The following is a 17,350-nucleotide window of genomic DNA, read 5'->3' as shown; positions in this document are numbered from 1 at the left end:
GTATTCCACCCCCCCCCCCACACGCTTAGAACAGTGCTTTGCACATAGTAAGTGCTCAACAAATGCCATCATCATTATAATTGATGGACTGGGCTGTAAGAGTGTCCATCCTCGGTGGCTTTAGCAGGACGAAAGGCAGATTTAGGGCCCAGATGGGAAGCTCGCCCTGCCCTCGTCGGGTGGGGACCGCCCCGGTGACTGGTCCCGAGGATGGGGAGAAGCCCCGGGCATTTCCTCCGGCATCTGCCTAGCGCCGAAGATACTGAAACGGCTCTTTTTTGCTCCCCGAGAGCCGGAGCGGTGCGAAGGTGGGCGAGGGAGGGAGGGAGGGAGGGAGGGAGGGGGAGAGGGGGCTGCAGACCGATGCAGACGGTGGAGTTGTGCCTGCCGGGCGCCCTGCGGTGGACGGTCCTTTCCCTTATGGGGTCCCGGCTCCCCGCCCCCCGCGCCCCCACCTTCCCATCTCTGGGATCGTGGCCGCTCTTCTCCCCTTGAGCTTCTCCCCGAGGGGGCCTCCGCTGGGGTCCCGCTCCTCCTCCTCCTCCTCCTTCCTCCTCCTCTTCCTCCCCCCTCCTCCTTGCCGCCTCGTCTTGCCCAGGGGTTAAACCTCCGGCTGGGGCGCCTCGGGTGGGAAAGGTTGGACCCCTTCAGCCTCCTCCCTTGGCCGGAGCCCCGCTGCCCGCCTCCTCCTCCTCCTCCTCCTCCTCCTCCTCCTCCTCCTCCTCCCAGGACCGGAGCCCCGCTGCCCGCCTCCTCCTCCTCCTCCTCCTCCTCCTCCCAGGACCGGACCCCCGCTGACCCTCCTCCTGCTCCTCCTCCTCCCAGGACCGGACCCCCGCTGCCCTGCCCCTCCTTCTCCTCCTGCCTTGGCCGGACCCCCGCTGAGCGCCCCCTCCCCCTCCTCCTCCTCCTCTTCCCGGGGCCGGACCCCCGCTGACCGTCTCCCCGTCCCCCGCTTTTCCTTCCCCAGCCGTAGGGCTCTGGGGCCGCGGACGCTGCGCGCTGCCTTCCGCATCCCGGGGCCGCCGGGGCTGCGGGCTCAGACTCCCTAGGCTGCCCCCATCCTCGTCCCCCCGGCCCCGCCGCCGGCGCCTGGGGAAAGGAGCGGGGGGAGGAGAGCGGCCGGGGGCGGCCCCCGGGCACCGGGGCGCGGGGGCTGGGGAAGGAAGGGCTCCCCGTCCTCGTCCCCGTCCGAAGCTGGGCTGGGCTGGGCTGGGCTGGGCTGGGCTGGGCTGGGCGGGGGGCAGCGGCCGGGCCCGGAGCCCCCGGGGGGCGGAGCGGGGCGGAGGAGGGCGGAGCCGGTCCCCGTCGGTCCCCGTCGGTCCCCGTCGGTCCCCGTCGGCCGGTCCCTGTGCGCGCCCTGTCCGCCGGCGGAGCGGGCGGCGGGTGGGTCCCGGCCCGGACCCCGGGTTCCTGCCGCGGGATTCCCGGACGCCCCGCACGGGGACGGGGAGGAGCGGCCGCCGGAACCTCATCCCCGCAGACCCCCGACCCCCGGCCCGGAGCCCCCGCAGACCCCCGGCCCGGAGCCCCGGAGCCCCCGCAGACCCCCGGCCCGGAGCCCCCGCAGACCCCCGGCCCGGAGCCCCCGCAGACCCCCGACCCGGAGCCCCGGAGCCCCCGCAGACCCCCGAGCCCGGGCCCGGCTCCTCCGAGCCCCCGCAGAGCCCGCAGACCCTCGGCCTCCGGGAGCCGGTCCTCGGCGGACCCCCCGCGCCCGGGCCCGGCTCCTCGGAGCCCCGCAGACCCCCGCCCGCAGACCCCCCTCCCCGGGCCGGGGCCCCGGAGGCTGCGGGCATGAGGAGGGCCACCGCCCGGACCTCCCTCTTCTTCACCTGCTGCTGCCTCCTGCTGATGCCCGTAAGTCACCCGGCCCGGGGGAGGGCCCGGGGGGCCCGGGGGAGGGGGGTCGGCAGAGGCGGGACCCCGGCATCCTCACCCCCCCCCCCACCGCCCCTCCAAGCCCGTCGAGTCCGGCCCGTCCGCTACACTGTAGCCGCCTCCTCCTCCCTAGGAAACGCCTCCACCAACTCCGCTCTGTGCTACTACTAATAATGGTGGTATTTGCTCAGCGCTTACTATGTGCCAAGCACCGCTCTAAGCGTTGGGGGATTCAAAGTCATCAGCTTGCCCCACGTGGGCCTCACACCACCAACTCCGCTCTATTCGACCACTACTAATGGTGGTATTTGTTAAGCGCTTACTATGTGCCAAGCACCGTTCTAAGCGTTGGGGGATACAAGGTGATCAGCTTGCCCCACGGGGGCCTCACAGTCTTCATCCCCATTTTACAGATGAGGTAACTGAGGCACCGAGAAGTGACTTGCCCAAAGTCACACAGCTGGCCAGCGGCGGAGGCGGGATTAGAACCCATGACCTCCGACTCCCAAGCCCGGGCTCCTTCCACCGAGTCCCGCCGCTTCTCTACTATTCCAACGAGTAATAGCAGTGATATTTGTTAAGCGCTTACACTGTGCCAACCGCTATTCTAAGCGCCGGGGGAAGATACAAGCTCGTCAGGTTGTCCCACGTGGGGCTCACACCCTTCGTCCCCATTTTACAGAGAAAAATAATGATGAAATATGTTAAGCGCTTACTCTGTGCCAAGCGCTGTTCTAAGCGCCGGGGTAGATACAATAATAATGTTGATATGTGTTAAGCGCTTACCATGTGCCGAGCACTGTTCTAAGCGCTGGGACGCTCATCAGGTTGTCCCACGTGGGGCCTTCATCCCCATTTTACAGAGGGATTTGTAAGCGCTTCCTCTGTGCCGAGCGCTGTTCTAAGGGCCGGAGCAGCTACAGTAATAATGTTGGTATCTGTTAAGCGCTTATTATGTGCCGAGCACTGTTCTAAGCGCTGGGAAGCTCATCAGGTTGTCCCACGTGGGGCCTTCATCCCCATTTTACAGAGAATAATAATGATGGAATTTGTTAAGCGTTTACTATGTGCCAAGCACTCTTCTAAGCGCCGGGACAGACCCAAGCTCATCAGGTTGTCCCACGTGGGGCTCACAGTCTTAACCCCCCCCCCCTTTTCAAGTGAGGTAACTGAGGCCCGGAGAAGTGAAGCGGCTTGCCCAAGGTCACACAGCCGACAAGTGGCGGGGTCGGGATTAGAACCCACGTCATCTGACATCCAAGCCCGTGCCCTTCATTCAGTCGTATTTATTGAGCGCTTACTGTGTGCAGAACACCGTACTAAGCGCTGCTTCTCTGCTAAGAGCTTAGTATGGTGTTTTGGGGGCAGCCAGCGCTCAATAAATACCATATATTGATTTATTGATTGGTTGATTGATGGGGTATCGCCCCCGGGAGGGGAAACCCCGAAATCGGATGGTGGGGAGAGTGACTGGCAGAGAAGCAGGAAGGGCGGAGGGCCAGATGAGGGGGAAATTAATAATAATGGCATTTGTTATCCAGGGAAAGGAGTCCTGGGTTCCCTGTGCCCCCTCTCCCCCCACCCCAGACCACCATCGCATGGAGCCTCTAAGAGAGCACAGATCTCCGCTTCCCCGCAAAACCCAGCTCCAGTTCATTCAATAGTATTTATTGGGTGCTTACTATGTGCAGAGCACTGTACTAAGCGCTTGGAATGTACAATTCGTCAACAGATAGAGACAATCTCTGCCCAACAATGGGCTCACGGTCTAGAAGGGGGAGTCAGACAAAACAAGCAGGCAGGCATCACTAGCCTCAAAATAAATAGAACCATAGATAAATGCACATTAATAAAATAGAGGAATAAATATGCATGTATGCATATAACGCTCCCCCCCCCTTCTGTTCCTCCGCCCACCTGAAACTTTTCGATTTAGAATTTGCGGTCATGACAAGCGGGTGAGAAATCATCCCTCGACAACATTTCCCTCGGTATTATTACTGCTGAGATCCCAGCCTGCTTAAATAATAATAATGATAATGTTGGTATTTCTTAAGCGTTTACTACGTGCTGAGCACTGTTCTAAGTGCTGGGGTAGATGCAGGGTGATCAGGTTGTCCCATGTGAAGCTCACAGTCTTAATCCCCATTTTACAGGAGAGGTAACTGAGGCACCGAGAAGTTAAGTGACTTGCCCAAAGTCACACAGTTGACAGGTGGTGGAGTCGGAATTAGAACCCATGACCTCTGACTCCTAAACCCGGGCTCTTTCCACTGAGCCACAAAAGAAGGGAGGATAAAATTGCCCACCCAGGGGCGATAGAAAGGCGGGAGAACTGACAGCTTCTCTTGCTCAGGGGAACTTGGGGACTATTCCCCTTGATGGAAATATTTGAAGACCCTCGAATTGAGAATTTGGTCTGAACTTGAGCTTTCCTATTTACCCCCTCGGGGTTCAGTGCCCTGAAAGCCAAGAAAGATAGCTGGTGTTTTCATGGGCATTGCCTGTTCCAAGCACATTCTATGTAAAGAAAGAGATTGGTGACTGATTATCTTGGTAATGGGGTCTTGAATCTCCAGCACACTAGAATAAGGGCGATTTTTTTTTTATGTCTGCTGTCATTTTATGTTTAAAGAGCTGGGTAAAGAAGTCGCGCGGAGAGGTTTTTCGCAAATCCAACAGGAGCACAAAGTAGGCATATCTGCCACTTTGTCTTCCCAGGAATGTTCTGAGGATTAGAAATGGGGACGGTGAATAACGACGGCGAAAAAGCTTTAGAATAAAGGCTCTAACGAGACCTAAAGCATGGTTACTAAAAACCCCAAGATAATGTCTTTGTAGAACTACAGAGACTGTAGTATCATCCTATTTTTCTCTAACACAAGTACCATTTAAAGTAACTCCTCTTGGAGTCAGGGCTCATGAGTTCGAATCCCAGCTCTGCCACTTGTCAGCTGTGTGACTGTGGGCAAGTCACTTAACTTCTCTGTGCCTCAGTTCCCTCATCTGTAAAATGGGGATTAAGACTGTGAGCCCTATGTGGGACAACCTGATTCCCCTGTGTCTACCCCAGCGCTTAGAACAGTGCTGTGCACATAGTAAGCGCTTAACAAATACCAACATTATTATTCTTTAGTGCGGAGGGCTGCCGGTTACATCTTAACCAAACTAGATTCCTCAAGTAGGAGTAAATGAGTTCTTAAGCATTTATTTCACTCCACCTAATTATGGGTAAATTTTTAAAAGCATGGAAAATTGGGGGTGAACTGGGCTATCTGAACCCTCCACACGACATAAAACGGTGTGATTCTTTAGATTTTTTTCTTTTTTCTTGGCGGGGGGAAGGGTGGATTCTGATCTTGTTTATGTTTCTTTTTCAAATGTTCCACCATGGTGTGTATGCGTGTTTAAAGTGGGAATTCCTACTGACCTTTCTTAGTAGTAGTGTAAGCATATACTGCCTGTGGGTTCCCTAATACGCATCACACTTTGGGATCTGTGTTTACTCACTCCATACTAAAATTAAACTATCCTTTTGGGTTTCAAAAAGGTAGAGAACCTACATACCTTAAATGATGAAACGCAGTTGAGACACAGTGACTCAAATATTTTAAAGAATGGTCGTTCCTGCTCTCTATTGGAATACTTGGAAACTTTACCATCTTAGGAAAAGAAATAGCCAGTATTATTCATTCATTATTTATGAAACGTGCAAATCCCTGGGATAAGGCACTCGCCCCATTCTTCACCACCTTCTTCCTCTTTCCTTCCCCCTGAATTTTAAAATTAAAGTGGTTGTGTTTTGATTTGACCTAATCACTAGGAGAAAATGCAATAGGCAGTGTAACTTTGATTTGCTTGATATAATGAATATACATTTGAAAAAGAATGAAGAGTAATTGGAGGAAGTGTGCTCCAGAACACATTATTAGAGTCCCTATAAACAAAGCATCCCTTTCTCTATTAATTTTAGAATTAAATCTTTTGCCACAAAATGTGTTTTCTAAGATCAAATGAGAAAATTAGGTAAGCGCTCTCTAGTCTTTGATATTTATACCTCCCCAGTAATATCAGTTGCTGACCTAGGTTAGTTTAAGAGCTCAAAAAGTACCCAAGTTCAGTGGTATATTTATTTTGCAAAACAAAAGAGCTTCTCTAAGCACTGTAAATAAACACAAAGTCAGAGAGATAAAAGTGATTCACTTTTAATTGGCTGTATTGATTGTGAAGAATTTGAGAAGAGCTGCAGGTTTGGTTCTTGTTAAGGAAGTCATTTGATTTCTTCCTAAATTTTCAAATGTATGTTACTTATTGCATTTTCCATTTAACTTTGAACAGGTAAATGGTATTCACCCAGAATGCAGATTTCACCTGGAAATCCACGAGGAGGAAATACAATGTATGAAACTTTTAAATGACCAAAAAGTGGAATATAAAGGTAAGGCTGAGATGTTATACCTTATGAATGGGAAGTTCAAAAACACCCCGAGAATAACTGATGCCAATAGACTCTGTTTCAAAAATTCCTTCTTGAGTGACATTTTAAGACTCTGCATTTTAAGACTCTGTGTCTGCATTTGACAAGCTTGTCTTTGGCGTTGATTAAAAAAAAAGTTTTTACCCTGTTATGTGCACCTCGAACATGATTAGGTATTGGTTGTGCAGACCAGTGCATAAATAGAGCACAGTACTGGGAGTCAGGAGACTTGGCTCTAATCCCAACACCATCCCTTACCTGCTGTGTGACCTTAAACCGTTCACTTAACTTCTCTGTGCCTCCATTTCTTCTTTAAAATGGGGATTAACTACCTGTTCTCTCTCCCCCTTAGACTGCGGGCCCTTTGGGGATAGGGATTGTTTCTGATTGTATTGCATCTGCCCCAGTATTTAGCATATAGTGAATGCTTAATGAATATTATTAGCCGAGCAATTATCATTTATTCCACCTCTAAACCTACCCAGGAAACCCCATGTCATCAACTGATCTGCCCGATGGAGAGACATTGCTCCAGGTTTGCATCTCCCCTGCTCTCTCCCCACCAGCCTGCTACAGACCTGAGTGGCCTCAAGTCAATGTCCAGAACTGAGTCAGGCCAGGGTCAGTATTGGCAGTCCCCTGGGGACTGAAGGATTTTGACATCATGGCTCAACGGAAGGAAAGGCAGTGGCCTGTCCATCCAGACTTGCCGTGTTGCCGTGACGTCAGTGATTCTTCCCACCATTTCTCAAAGTCTACAGCTGGGCTTTCTAAGGGTAGTGGATGGGAAGTGAGTTACGTTCATGGCCCCCTGAAGCATGGGCACCCAGGCATCTCTTGGAAACAATATGTCCCTCAGTCCCTTTCTCCAGTGGAACCTGGACCCTAGGGACCTTGGAGTCAAGGAACCCAGTGATAAAGCCACTTTCCCTGACTCCTCTCATTACCCAACCCAGAGAACAGTGTTTCAGACTTCCCTGAAACCCATAACAAAACAAAATCTAAAACTGCATGTTGAAGGGAGAGGGGTAGGGTGGGGGTCACTTGTCTGCTGTGTAACCTTGGGCAAGTCCCTTAACTTCTCTATGCCTCAGTTACCTCATCTGTAAATTGGATTAAGGCTGAGAGCCCTATGTGGGGCAGGGATTGGGGCCAACCTGATTAGCTGTATCTACTCCAGCACTTAGTACAGTGCTTGGCACATAGTAAGCTCTTAACAAACATCGTAAAAACCAAAAAAAACAAGGACCACACATGATACACAGAAGAGGTCAAGAAAAGTATTGATAGAGCAAAAGGAAAAATTTGAGATATAGAAGATTGTAACCTCTGGTGGACAGAATCTTCCACCACTATTGTACTCTCCCACATGCTCTGCAAACAGTAGGCGCTTTATAAATACCATTGATGATGATGATGATAAATACCATTTATTGAGAAAACAAAGGATGAGGAAAGAGAGGGTGTAGGCTGGAAAGGGAAATATAGTAGACGGGCTGGTGACAAGTCAAGAATGATTGGAACAGAAGAGATAAGTGTATGGGAGAAAGAATGAGGGTGAGAAAGGAGAGAGACAGGTAGGTGAAGGTCCCACAGACTAAATCCAGCATCTCCATACCTAGGAAATTACAACCAAACCAGCACTCCTTTGAAGAGCTTAGGCTTTACAGGATCCTTAGGAGCAATATCCTTCTGATCATTACCTAAACTGCTTCTCACATACTACATCATTTTTAAAATATACCCTTCTGGCCAATAATAAATCTTGAAAGTATATCTGCATTTTCACTGTTTGGGATTCTTGCCATTGAAAGCCCTCCCTCACCTCATCTCCCCCACACCCCCACCAATTGCCTGGTAGTAGAGTGGTAGTAATAGTATTTATTAAGCTCCTACTTTGCTTTTCTGTTACCGATTTGTACATTCCAAGCACTTAGTACAGTGCTCTGCACATAGTAAGCGCTCAATAAATACTATTGAATGAATTCCAAGCACTGTACTAAGTGCAGTAGGGAAACAATACCCTGGTGAGAAGTGGATGCTGTCCCCAAGCCTGCTGTAATATTATGAGGAGGTAGTTGAATCCTGTGGCTCAGGGCAAGTGGAGGGTTAGGGGGTAGAGATGACAGGAAGGAAAAAGGGGCCTAGAAGTCATTTGGTCAATGGACCCTGGGATATGGGTCTAGTATGGTACCATCTCCCTTCATGGCGTAGGAGTTGCGGGGAGGACAAAGAGAGAAGGAGAGGGCTGATGCCCTCTGGGAATTGTAGTCCCAAATATCAGCATTTTTACCATGCTTATATTCCAAACTAAAATTGTGGCTAATTCTCCTTGTAATTGGGGGCATAGAATGGGTTGGGATGCCCTGGGCTAACTGCCCGAGCAGAGTTTTATCCCTGCTATTAGTTCTGGCAGCAGCTGACAGTTTTGCATGGTCATTGGCCAATCAGGAATCATGTACAATGAAGTGATGTCAGACCACTCTAAGCCCATTTTTCTATGAGCACATCCTACTATTTCCCAGCCCAGCTGGCCTGACTGGCAACAAAAAATATTAGTTTCCAGACCTTCCTTCAGTTGACCAATCAACTAACAGATTAAGGTAGTGCCACCTAAGAATTTGTAAGCATTTTTTAACTGGAATCAGGTTTACAAGTGTCCAGTAAAAGTGTTTTGTTTTGGGTATTTTTGGATTTTCCAAACTGGATCCATACAGTATTCATAATGCAGCCAATTCTTCCATAACACATGTTATCACTCTGTGTTTTGGATAGAACACTGTTAGGCCATTAGGGTACATTCATCTGACCGTACTCTTCTAGCTGAATAAGACAGGTTGTGATGTTGGAAGAAACGGCTATGCAGATGGCTCATGGTGTGGGTCAAGGAAAGGATTTTTCTCATTGTAAGGTTTTTTAGGAACTCATACCCATGTTAGAGGTGAACTGACTCTAGTTACTCTTGTCTTAACATTTAAACCAATGTAGACCTTAAAAGAATCCCATTGAGTTTTGATTTAGAGTGGGAGCAACAGTTCCTGAATTATTCCAGAATCCTTACACTTAAAATGAGTAGGTTGCAGTGTGCATGAAATGAAAATGTTATTTTTCTGCTGTTGTGAATTTTTTCAGTGGAGTTTGATTTCATGTCAGTATGAAGTGTACTTATCAGAAAACCAATAGCCAACTATTATATTGTCCCTGAAGACAGGTGGCTCAGCACTGGCCATTATGTACAGCATAAACATGCCTGCTGTGTTGTTTTTTTCCATTCAAAAAAGTAACATAATGCTAGAAATACTCAACACATAGTCACAAATGCCCAGTGAATCCAATGGACAATCTGAGTAGCAACAGATACTGACCCATGTGCTTTTTTTCCCCGCCAGACTTCTACTACTCAGTCTATGTTAATTTTGTTACTGGGACTTCTGCCAGAAAGTGTCCATCCACCAAGACTTTCACAGACTTGTCTGCCGCGGCACCTGTACTGATGAACTCAGCGCATTCAGAGGGCCCTGAAAGACTCAGATCCTATTTCAGTGTCTAGAACTCATGGCTATAGCCTGGACTCTTTGACACCTGTGAAGAAAGCCCCTCCCCCACCCCACCTCTTCTTCCACTTTTTACTCCCCAGCAGCTGGCAGTCACCATGACAGAGAAGGGCACGGATAGGAGTGCCAGACCAGGCCTTCCTCCCTACTCCCATTCTGCCATCACTAAACTCCAAGCTCCAGTGGGGAAGGGCAGGAATCAGGTCACTGCACCTCAGGCACTTGATGCTCCACTGCTGGATTTCCCTCCTCCCTGTCTCAACTTGCTAAAACCCAACAAAGCTCTTATGGGCACAAGGGAGAGTTAAGCCTGTCTCCATTCTCCCAAGGGTCTAAGGTGCCCCCCTTTTCTCCCCCTTACCCCCCACAAAGGGCTAGTAAACACTTAAGGAGACAAAGTTGTTCTTTCAGGCCTCCCAGCGTTCAATTGACACTTTACTGCTGTTGGCCCCTAAATGCACTTGAGAGAGTGACTCAGCCACTGAGAAGAAGATGGCTCTTTATTTAATAATATATTGGCCCAGTGCCACTAAAGATCCGACCAACTTTTTATCTGCAAAAAGGTTACCTAAAATCTCCCCTGAGAACTGAAAGGCTTTCCTTGACTCTGATCCCTTGCTCATGCTATACCCTTTTCCTGGAACTTCTTTCCCCTTAAAATCCAGTAGATCTTAGCTCCACCCATGTTCAAAACCTGCCTGAAATTCCACCTCCTCCAAGAAGCCTCTTCAGATTAATTCTCAACAGCACTTAAGTACTATTTGCATTTATCTTCTACATACATATAGTTAACCAAAAATGCATTATTCAGCTATTTCATTCTCATATCCTTGCACTACTACCTGTTATATGTTCTTCCTCCTTCTCCCTCTATTTATAAATAATTTGTGTCTGTCTTCCTCATTAAGATTGTAAACCTCCTTCTGGTGTGCTTTCCCAAGCATTTAGTACAGTGCCCCGAACTGTACCACTCATTCACTGATTGATTGAAAATGGTTTGAGTTTATAGAATTCCTTAGGTACCAGACATAATTTGAAAAGCAGTAGGGGCTGAGGGAGATTCTCAGTTTTTAATGCCTCTCTTCCCCATTCATTCAATAGTATTTATTGAGCACTTACTATGTGCAGAGCACTGTACTAAGCGCTTGGAATGTACAAATTGGCAACAGATACAGTCCCTGCCCTTTGACGGATTTACAGTCTAATCGACTGTAATCCCCAGTAATCCCCAGTTAATTTCTCTCTTCCCCAGGTTGTATCCACCCCATCTACCATCTCAGCGCTTCTGCACCATCGACTCACTTTAATACCCACTGTCTCCTGAACAACTTCTATACATATCCTCTTACATACCTTTCTACTTAGGTACTCACTTATCTATATTTCTGCTTTCCCTTCTGCGTCCTGCCTGCAAATTATTTTGGTCAGTGTCTCCGACACTAGGTTATTGGGTTTTTGAGGGCAGATACCATTTCTGTTAAATCTACTGTACTCTCCTAAGCGCTTGGTAGAGTGTTCTGCACACAGTAGGTGATCATTAACTTTTTTATGTTATTTGTTAAGCGCTTACTATGTGCCAGGTACCGTATTAAGTGCTGGGGTAGATACAAGCTAATCAGGTTGGACACTGTCCATGTGCCACATGGGGCTCCCAGTATTAATCTCCATTTTACAGATGAGGAAACTGAGGCACAGAGAAATTGAGTAGCATTCCTATTTGTCTGCTGTCTGGCAGACAAGTGGGAATGTTATCTCCCTTATTAGAGTATAAGCTCCTTGCAGACAGGAAGTGGATCATTTCATTGTTCTGCACTTCCTAAGCACTTAGAACAGTGAACATCACCAAGAGGGGACTTTATAAATTCTACTATTATTATCATTAATCAATCACTGGTATTTATCGAGCACTTACTGTGTACAGAGCACTGTACTAAGTGCTTGGAAGAGTACAACGCAAGAGTTGGTAGACACAATCCCTGCCCACAGTGAGCTTACACTCTAGAGAATTAATTGATTGGCGGGTTGAGGTTTTTTTTCATTCCGAAATGAATAGGAAGTATAGGACTTTCCCTGAGCAATACCCAATGATGATCTACTCATTTTATTTAAGATCCACATTGCAGGACTTCCTCTTTCAAAAACTGCTTCTCTTAAATTCCACTAATATCAATATTGAATAAGTATATTACACCATATTGAAATACATTTCAAAACATTGGACTGCCAGTTGTCGTCAGAGAAGCAGATAGTATTTTCTGACCTTTCTTCCTCTGAGGCAAGAGGGAAGAAGGAAGAGACAGGGAAGGCAAGATTTGCTGTTTGCACGGCAGGAAAGAGAAAGGAGAAGAGGAAGAAACCAAAAGAAGACATTAGATAATAGAAGTGGAAACAGGAGAAGAAAATGAAGGAGAAGCAGAAAATAGTTTTGAGAGCAATAATGTAAGGAAATCAGAGTGGGGACTCAAAGAATTAGCCAGAAGCCACCATTGAGAAATTATTATACTTCCTATGAAGCTTTGGGTGATTAAAACTCTCAGGATTTTGCTTCAGTTTCACTCTAACTATTCAAGACTGCATTGTAGGGAGAAACAATGGCATGGCCCAATCCCTATCCACCTATTTATAAACTAGACAACTCAGAAAGAAGACTCTGGACACCTCTAGAGGAGTATTCTCAGAGAACAGATTCTCATTTAGCATACCTGTCAATCAATCTGGGGTATTAAGCACTTACTTTGTACCAAGCATGATACTAAGTGCTTGGGAAAACACAGTACACTTGGTAGGCACGATCCCTGCCCTCAAGAAGCTTATGCCTAACTCAAAGCTTTCTCCTCCCCTTTACAAAATTGCTCAGCTGCTTGTCTGATGCAGAGAGAAGTAGGGAGAGGTAAGTTTAGAGGTCTCTCTGAAGGTTGGACTTGTCCCAAAGAACTGGATCTAGGTACCTGGCAGTGTCATACCAGACAGGGGTCTTTGCAGTCCATCCTCTAACATGGCAGCTGACTTTAGCTGTCAGGAAGAGGCTTTGATTCTCAAAGAGAAATCTTTATGTTGGAATAGTATGTTGAGAAAACGTAACGATGTTCAAGCAGTTTCATTTACTGAGATCGTAAATCCCAAAATATTTCCCCATCTGTAAAATGAAGATTCCAATACCTGTTCTCCCTTCCTCTTTAGACCAAGAGCCCCTCGTGGCAGAGGGACTGTGTTTGATCTAACAATAATAATAATAAAAATAATGTTGGTATTTGTTAAGCGCTTACTATGTGCTGAGCACTGTTCTAAGCACTGGGGTAGACACGGGAATCAGGATGTCCCACGTGGGGCTCACAGTCTTAATCCCCATTTTACAGATGAGGTAACTGAGGCACAGAGAAGTTAAGTGACTTGCCCACAGTCACACAGCTGACAAGGGGCAGAGGTGGGATTCGAACTCATGACGTCTGACTCCAAAGCCCATGCTCTTTCCACTGAGCCACGCTGATCTGCTTATATTGTATCAACTCCAGTGTTTAGCACAGAGTTTTGCTCATAATAAGTGCCTAACAAGTACCACAACTATTATTAGGAGAGAAGAAACAGTGTTGATGGACACAACAATATGTAAAGACCACCCACTGGCGAGCTTTTTGTGAGGGAAGGCAGCCGGGTTCAAATCGCAATATTTGCTATAAAATTTCCCCAGTTCAAATACCAGGGATAAAAATAGGGCATTGAAATGCCAGAATAAAGATTCCATAGAGGGTGTAGATTCAAAAGCTGACAAAGATGAGTCAAAGCCTGCTAATGAGAGAAAAAGCCATCTCTCTGCTCTGTATGTGTGCATATGTTCTAGCTAAAATAGAAAACAAATGCAGAACCATACAGAGATACAGGATGCAGAGAGATCTCCGAGTAAATTCCAGAGCATTTTCCATAGCTGATAAATTGGAGGGGGTGAGGGCTGAACTTAGAACTGTACATACCAGTAGGGAGTCAACTGGTAAAAATCTGAAATGTGAAGCTCCTTTTCCAGAGCAGAACCCTGTTCCCACCCCCTGGATCTCTACTATTACCTGACCCTCCCCACCTCCCAAAACTGATCACAGCACAGCCATGGGCTGCTGGGCCAGGAACTCACTTTTCAGGGAGCAGTGGGGCCATTGACTCCTGCCTTGTTCAGCCCACAAACCATAAAACCTGGAAGTTTCCATAAGGGTCTGAAAAGATTCAAAATGGTGGCTCTGTGATTTATTTTAATATCTCTCTCCAACACCAGATTGTAAACTCCTTATCTACAAGGATCATGTCTACCAACTCTGTTGTACTCCCCCAAATGCTTAGCCCAATGCTTTGCTCTCAGTAAGCGTTCAGTAAATACCACTGAATGACATTGTTTTCTGGCCTATATATTCCTTGAAGTCCATCCCTACCTAGTCCTCATCTCCCTGAAATCCCTTGTTCCCCATTTTTCCCCCATGCTCAAAGTGGCCCCTATATGCCGAGGTTGCTCCCGGCTGCTGATTCCCAATGGAATCCATCTAGCACATGATTCAGAACTGTAGGTCGACCACTGGTTGGAAGAGGCGTGGATGGCTTTGATAATCAACCCAATTTGGTGTTTTTAATTTGAATTTATCCACCTCGACTCATTCATTTAGTCTTAATCTTGGTTTCGCCATCCCAACTTTGGCCCCACCTCTGAGCATCTTGGTCAATAAAGCAGCTCCCGAAACCAGAAAGAAGGCAAGGCATTTGGCATACTTCTGACTTCAGTCACACATTCGGATAAATCCACAATCATCTTTTTTTTCTCCTAGACGCATCTATCCTCCTTTAGACTAATCTAATTAAGAGAATAAGATTTTCGTGTAATTACAGTTCATTTGATTTGTATGGATACATTTATTACTCATAACTACACTTTGAGCATGGTTCTCCTGCTTGTGCCTACATCCGCCCCTTTCAATATTATGGCCTAAACGTGTTGGGGTGAAACTGCTATTTGAGCTGCAGGGGTCATGTGATAAGTTTGGGGAAGATTTGGAGAGGCACACACATGAAATAGTTGGCATTCACAATTCCTAGCAAGGCCGCTGATATGGCATTTACTGTATTCTGCCTGACCCTATTTCCCTAGACTGGAATTCCCTCACCCTCCAAACCCAGCAGACCACAGCTCTCCCCATCTCCAAAACCTTTCTAAAACCCTACCCCTCTGGAAAGCCTTCCAGGATTGCCCAGGCACTCACCTTCAGTACTTAAGTCAGGCTCATCCTTACACACATATGAATATTCATATGTGAGCATTCAATTATTCAGCTGCTTCATCCTGATACATTTCTCCTGTCCATCAGTCATATCTATTGAGGGCTTACTAAGTGCTCGGGAGTACCGTACAACAGAGTAGGTAGACACGTTGTCTTGCCAGCAGTGAGTTTAGAGTTGAGAGAGACAAACGTTAACATAAATCAACTAAGATATGGATACGTTCATAAGTGCTGCGGAGCTGAGTGCTTTAGGGCAGGGCATCATCCCTGCCCTCGAGGAGCTTACAATCCAGAGAGTTTGCAAATAGGATTTTATCCTAGAGATACCCCAGAATATGGCTGTCATTTCTGGGAATAAAGAACAGGGACTCAACATAACATTCAATAAGAGTTTGATATTTACTCTAGGGAACTGAACACTTGACCTCCAGACTCAGCAAAGGCCCAGACTAGAGAGGGGTTAAGATTAGCTCTTTCTTCTCCTGATTGTTTTGGGTCAGAGCAGATGTTTTTCCTAAAACAGCAAAACTCTGGTACCTGCATGCTTTGGGCTAAATTCAGGCAAGATTACCTTCACAATAGCATGGCACTTTTCCCAAACCAAGCATCTAAGGAAGAGAAGGGATTTGGTTTCCTTGAAGGCTTACCATCTCCAGATTAGACTCAAATTCTTGCCTGATCTTTTTCATAAATTTGAGGCAGAGTTTGCTTGGTTCCTGGGGTTTATTTCAGTGGCGCCTGCTTCAAAAAAGGCACACCCTAGGCTCTGGCTGAGCTCTCCTTTAACCACAGTCCTGAGACAGGACCATCCAGAGTAAGGCCTGGGGAATTGCAAATGTGGGAAGAAATAAGTCTGCTATGGAGACTGGAAAACGTTAGGGGGTGACTGGAGGTGGAAGGGCAGGGGCTTACAGCCTTTTATGCAAGTTTATCCAATTTCCATATGAGAAGTTCTGCAACTTTGGGTTTCTCCTACTTTGTGGCACTGTACCAGGATTCTTGGGTCCTTGTAAATGTGAAAAAGCTCTGACTAGGCTGCCCTGACTTTACGGTGTTTATAGTCTTTCCCTTCTTGTAATAATAATTGTGGTACCTCTTTAGCACTTACTATATGCCAAGCACTGTACTCAATGCTGGGGTAGATATAGGGTAACCAAGTTGGACTCAATCTCTATCCCACATGGGACTCACAGCCAAGTAGGAGGGAGAAAAGTTGTCTGTCCCCATTTTACAGATGAGGAAACAGACACAGAGAAGTGACTTGGCTAAGGTCACCCAAACAGACAAGTGGCAGAGGGGGATTCGAACCCACGTCCTTGGACTCCCAGGTCCATGCTCTTTCCACTAGACCATGCTGCTCCTACTTTATTAAAGAGTGATCAGGCTGCTTTCCTCTCTGAGCAAATCTTTTGACTTCCTGAAGCGGGTTGAGAGCTGCCGGGCCTCCACGGCAGCCTTCTCGCTACGTCTTTGAGCTGGCAGTATCCTTCCAAGTTTGGGCTGATAAGTTCTAGGTTCTTTCTTTCATGAACGGGAGAAGCCAGGAAATGAATTGGGCAATTACTTCAGATCGGACCTAGGTATCATCATCAGAAGCTCTCAAAAATGTAACTGCAAGTGCCCTTGGGGCAGAACATATGAATTTTGCCTCTGTGTACTTTCCCAGGCACTTAGTACAGTGTTCTGTACTTAGTAGTCAGTCCATAAATACCATTAATTGATTGATTTCTTTTTACTATGTTAAAATGGCAACGCTTCCAGTTTTATATCGGGAAATGCGCTGCACACAATAAGGACTCATTAAATATCCGTGATTGATTGTTTACCCTCTGGGGCAGTCAGAGAATTCCCTCCCAGGGAAAACAGTTTTAGTGGTTCCCTGAATATGTCTGGAAGGAGCCTGGTCCTTGGAGTCAGAGGTCATGGGTTCGACTCCCGGCTCTGCCACTTGTCAGCCGTGTGACTGTGGGCAAGTCACTTAACTTCTATGTGCCTCAGTTACCTCATCTGTAAAATGGGGATTAACTGTGAATCTCACGTGAGACAACCTGATTACCTTGTATCTACCCCAGCGCTTAGAACAGTGCTCTGCACACAGTAAGCGCTTAACAAATACCAACATTATTTAGTCCAATTTCAAAGTGCCATCTAGTGGCACCGTCCAAGCAGTCGCTATTTTCTAGCCT

General features: G+C 47.4%; 1 protein-coding gene across 2 annotated transcripts in view; it reads left to right on the top strand.

Annotated features, from left to right (window-relative positions):
- The first annotated feature begins 222 nt into the window (after positions 1-222).
- The window catches only part of VIPR2 (vasoactive intestinal peptide receptor 2), an 87,089-nt gene continuing 69,961 nt past the window's right edge, over positions 223-17,350 (top strand). The window contains exons 1-2 of one of the 2 annotated variants that reach the window (XM_029078190.2): positions 223-308; positions 6,220-6,319. In XM_029078190.2, the coding sequence (XP_028934023.1) occupies positions 6,283-6,319 (37 nt within the window). In that variant the 5' untranslated portion in view covers positions 223-308; positions 6,220-6,282. Of the gene's footprint in view, positions 309-1,665; positions 1,861-6,219; positions 6,320-17,350 lie in introns of those variants that run through there. The other variant, XM_029078189.2, reaches the window with a different exon arrangement.

The sequence above is a fragment of the Ornithorhynchus anatinus genome, chromosome 13 (assembly GCF_004115215.2).
Source record: "Ornithorhynchus anatinus isolate Pmale09 chromosome 13, mOrnAna1.pri.v4, whole genome shotgun sequence".
NCBI classification, from domain to species: Eukaryota; Metazoa; Chordata; class Mammalia; order Monotremata; family Ornithorhynchidae; genus Ornithorhynchus; species Ornithorhynchus anatinus.
Note: the sequence above shows the minus strand (reverse complement) of the source record. Positions and strands in the feature narration are given on the sequence as shown.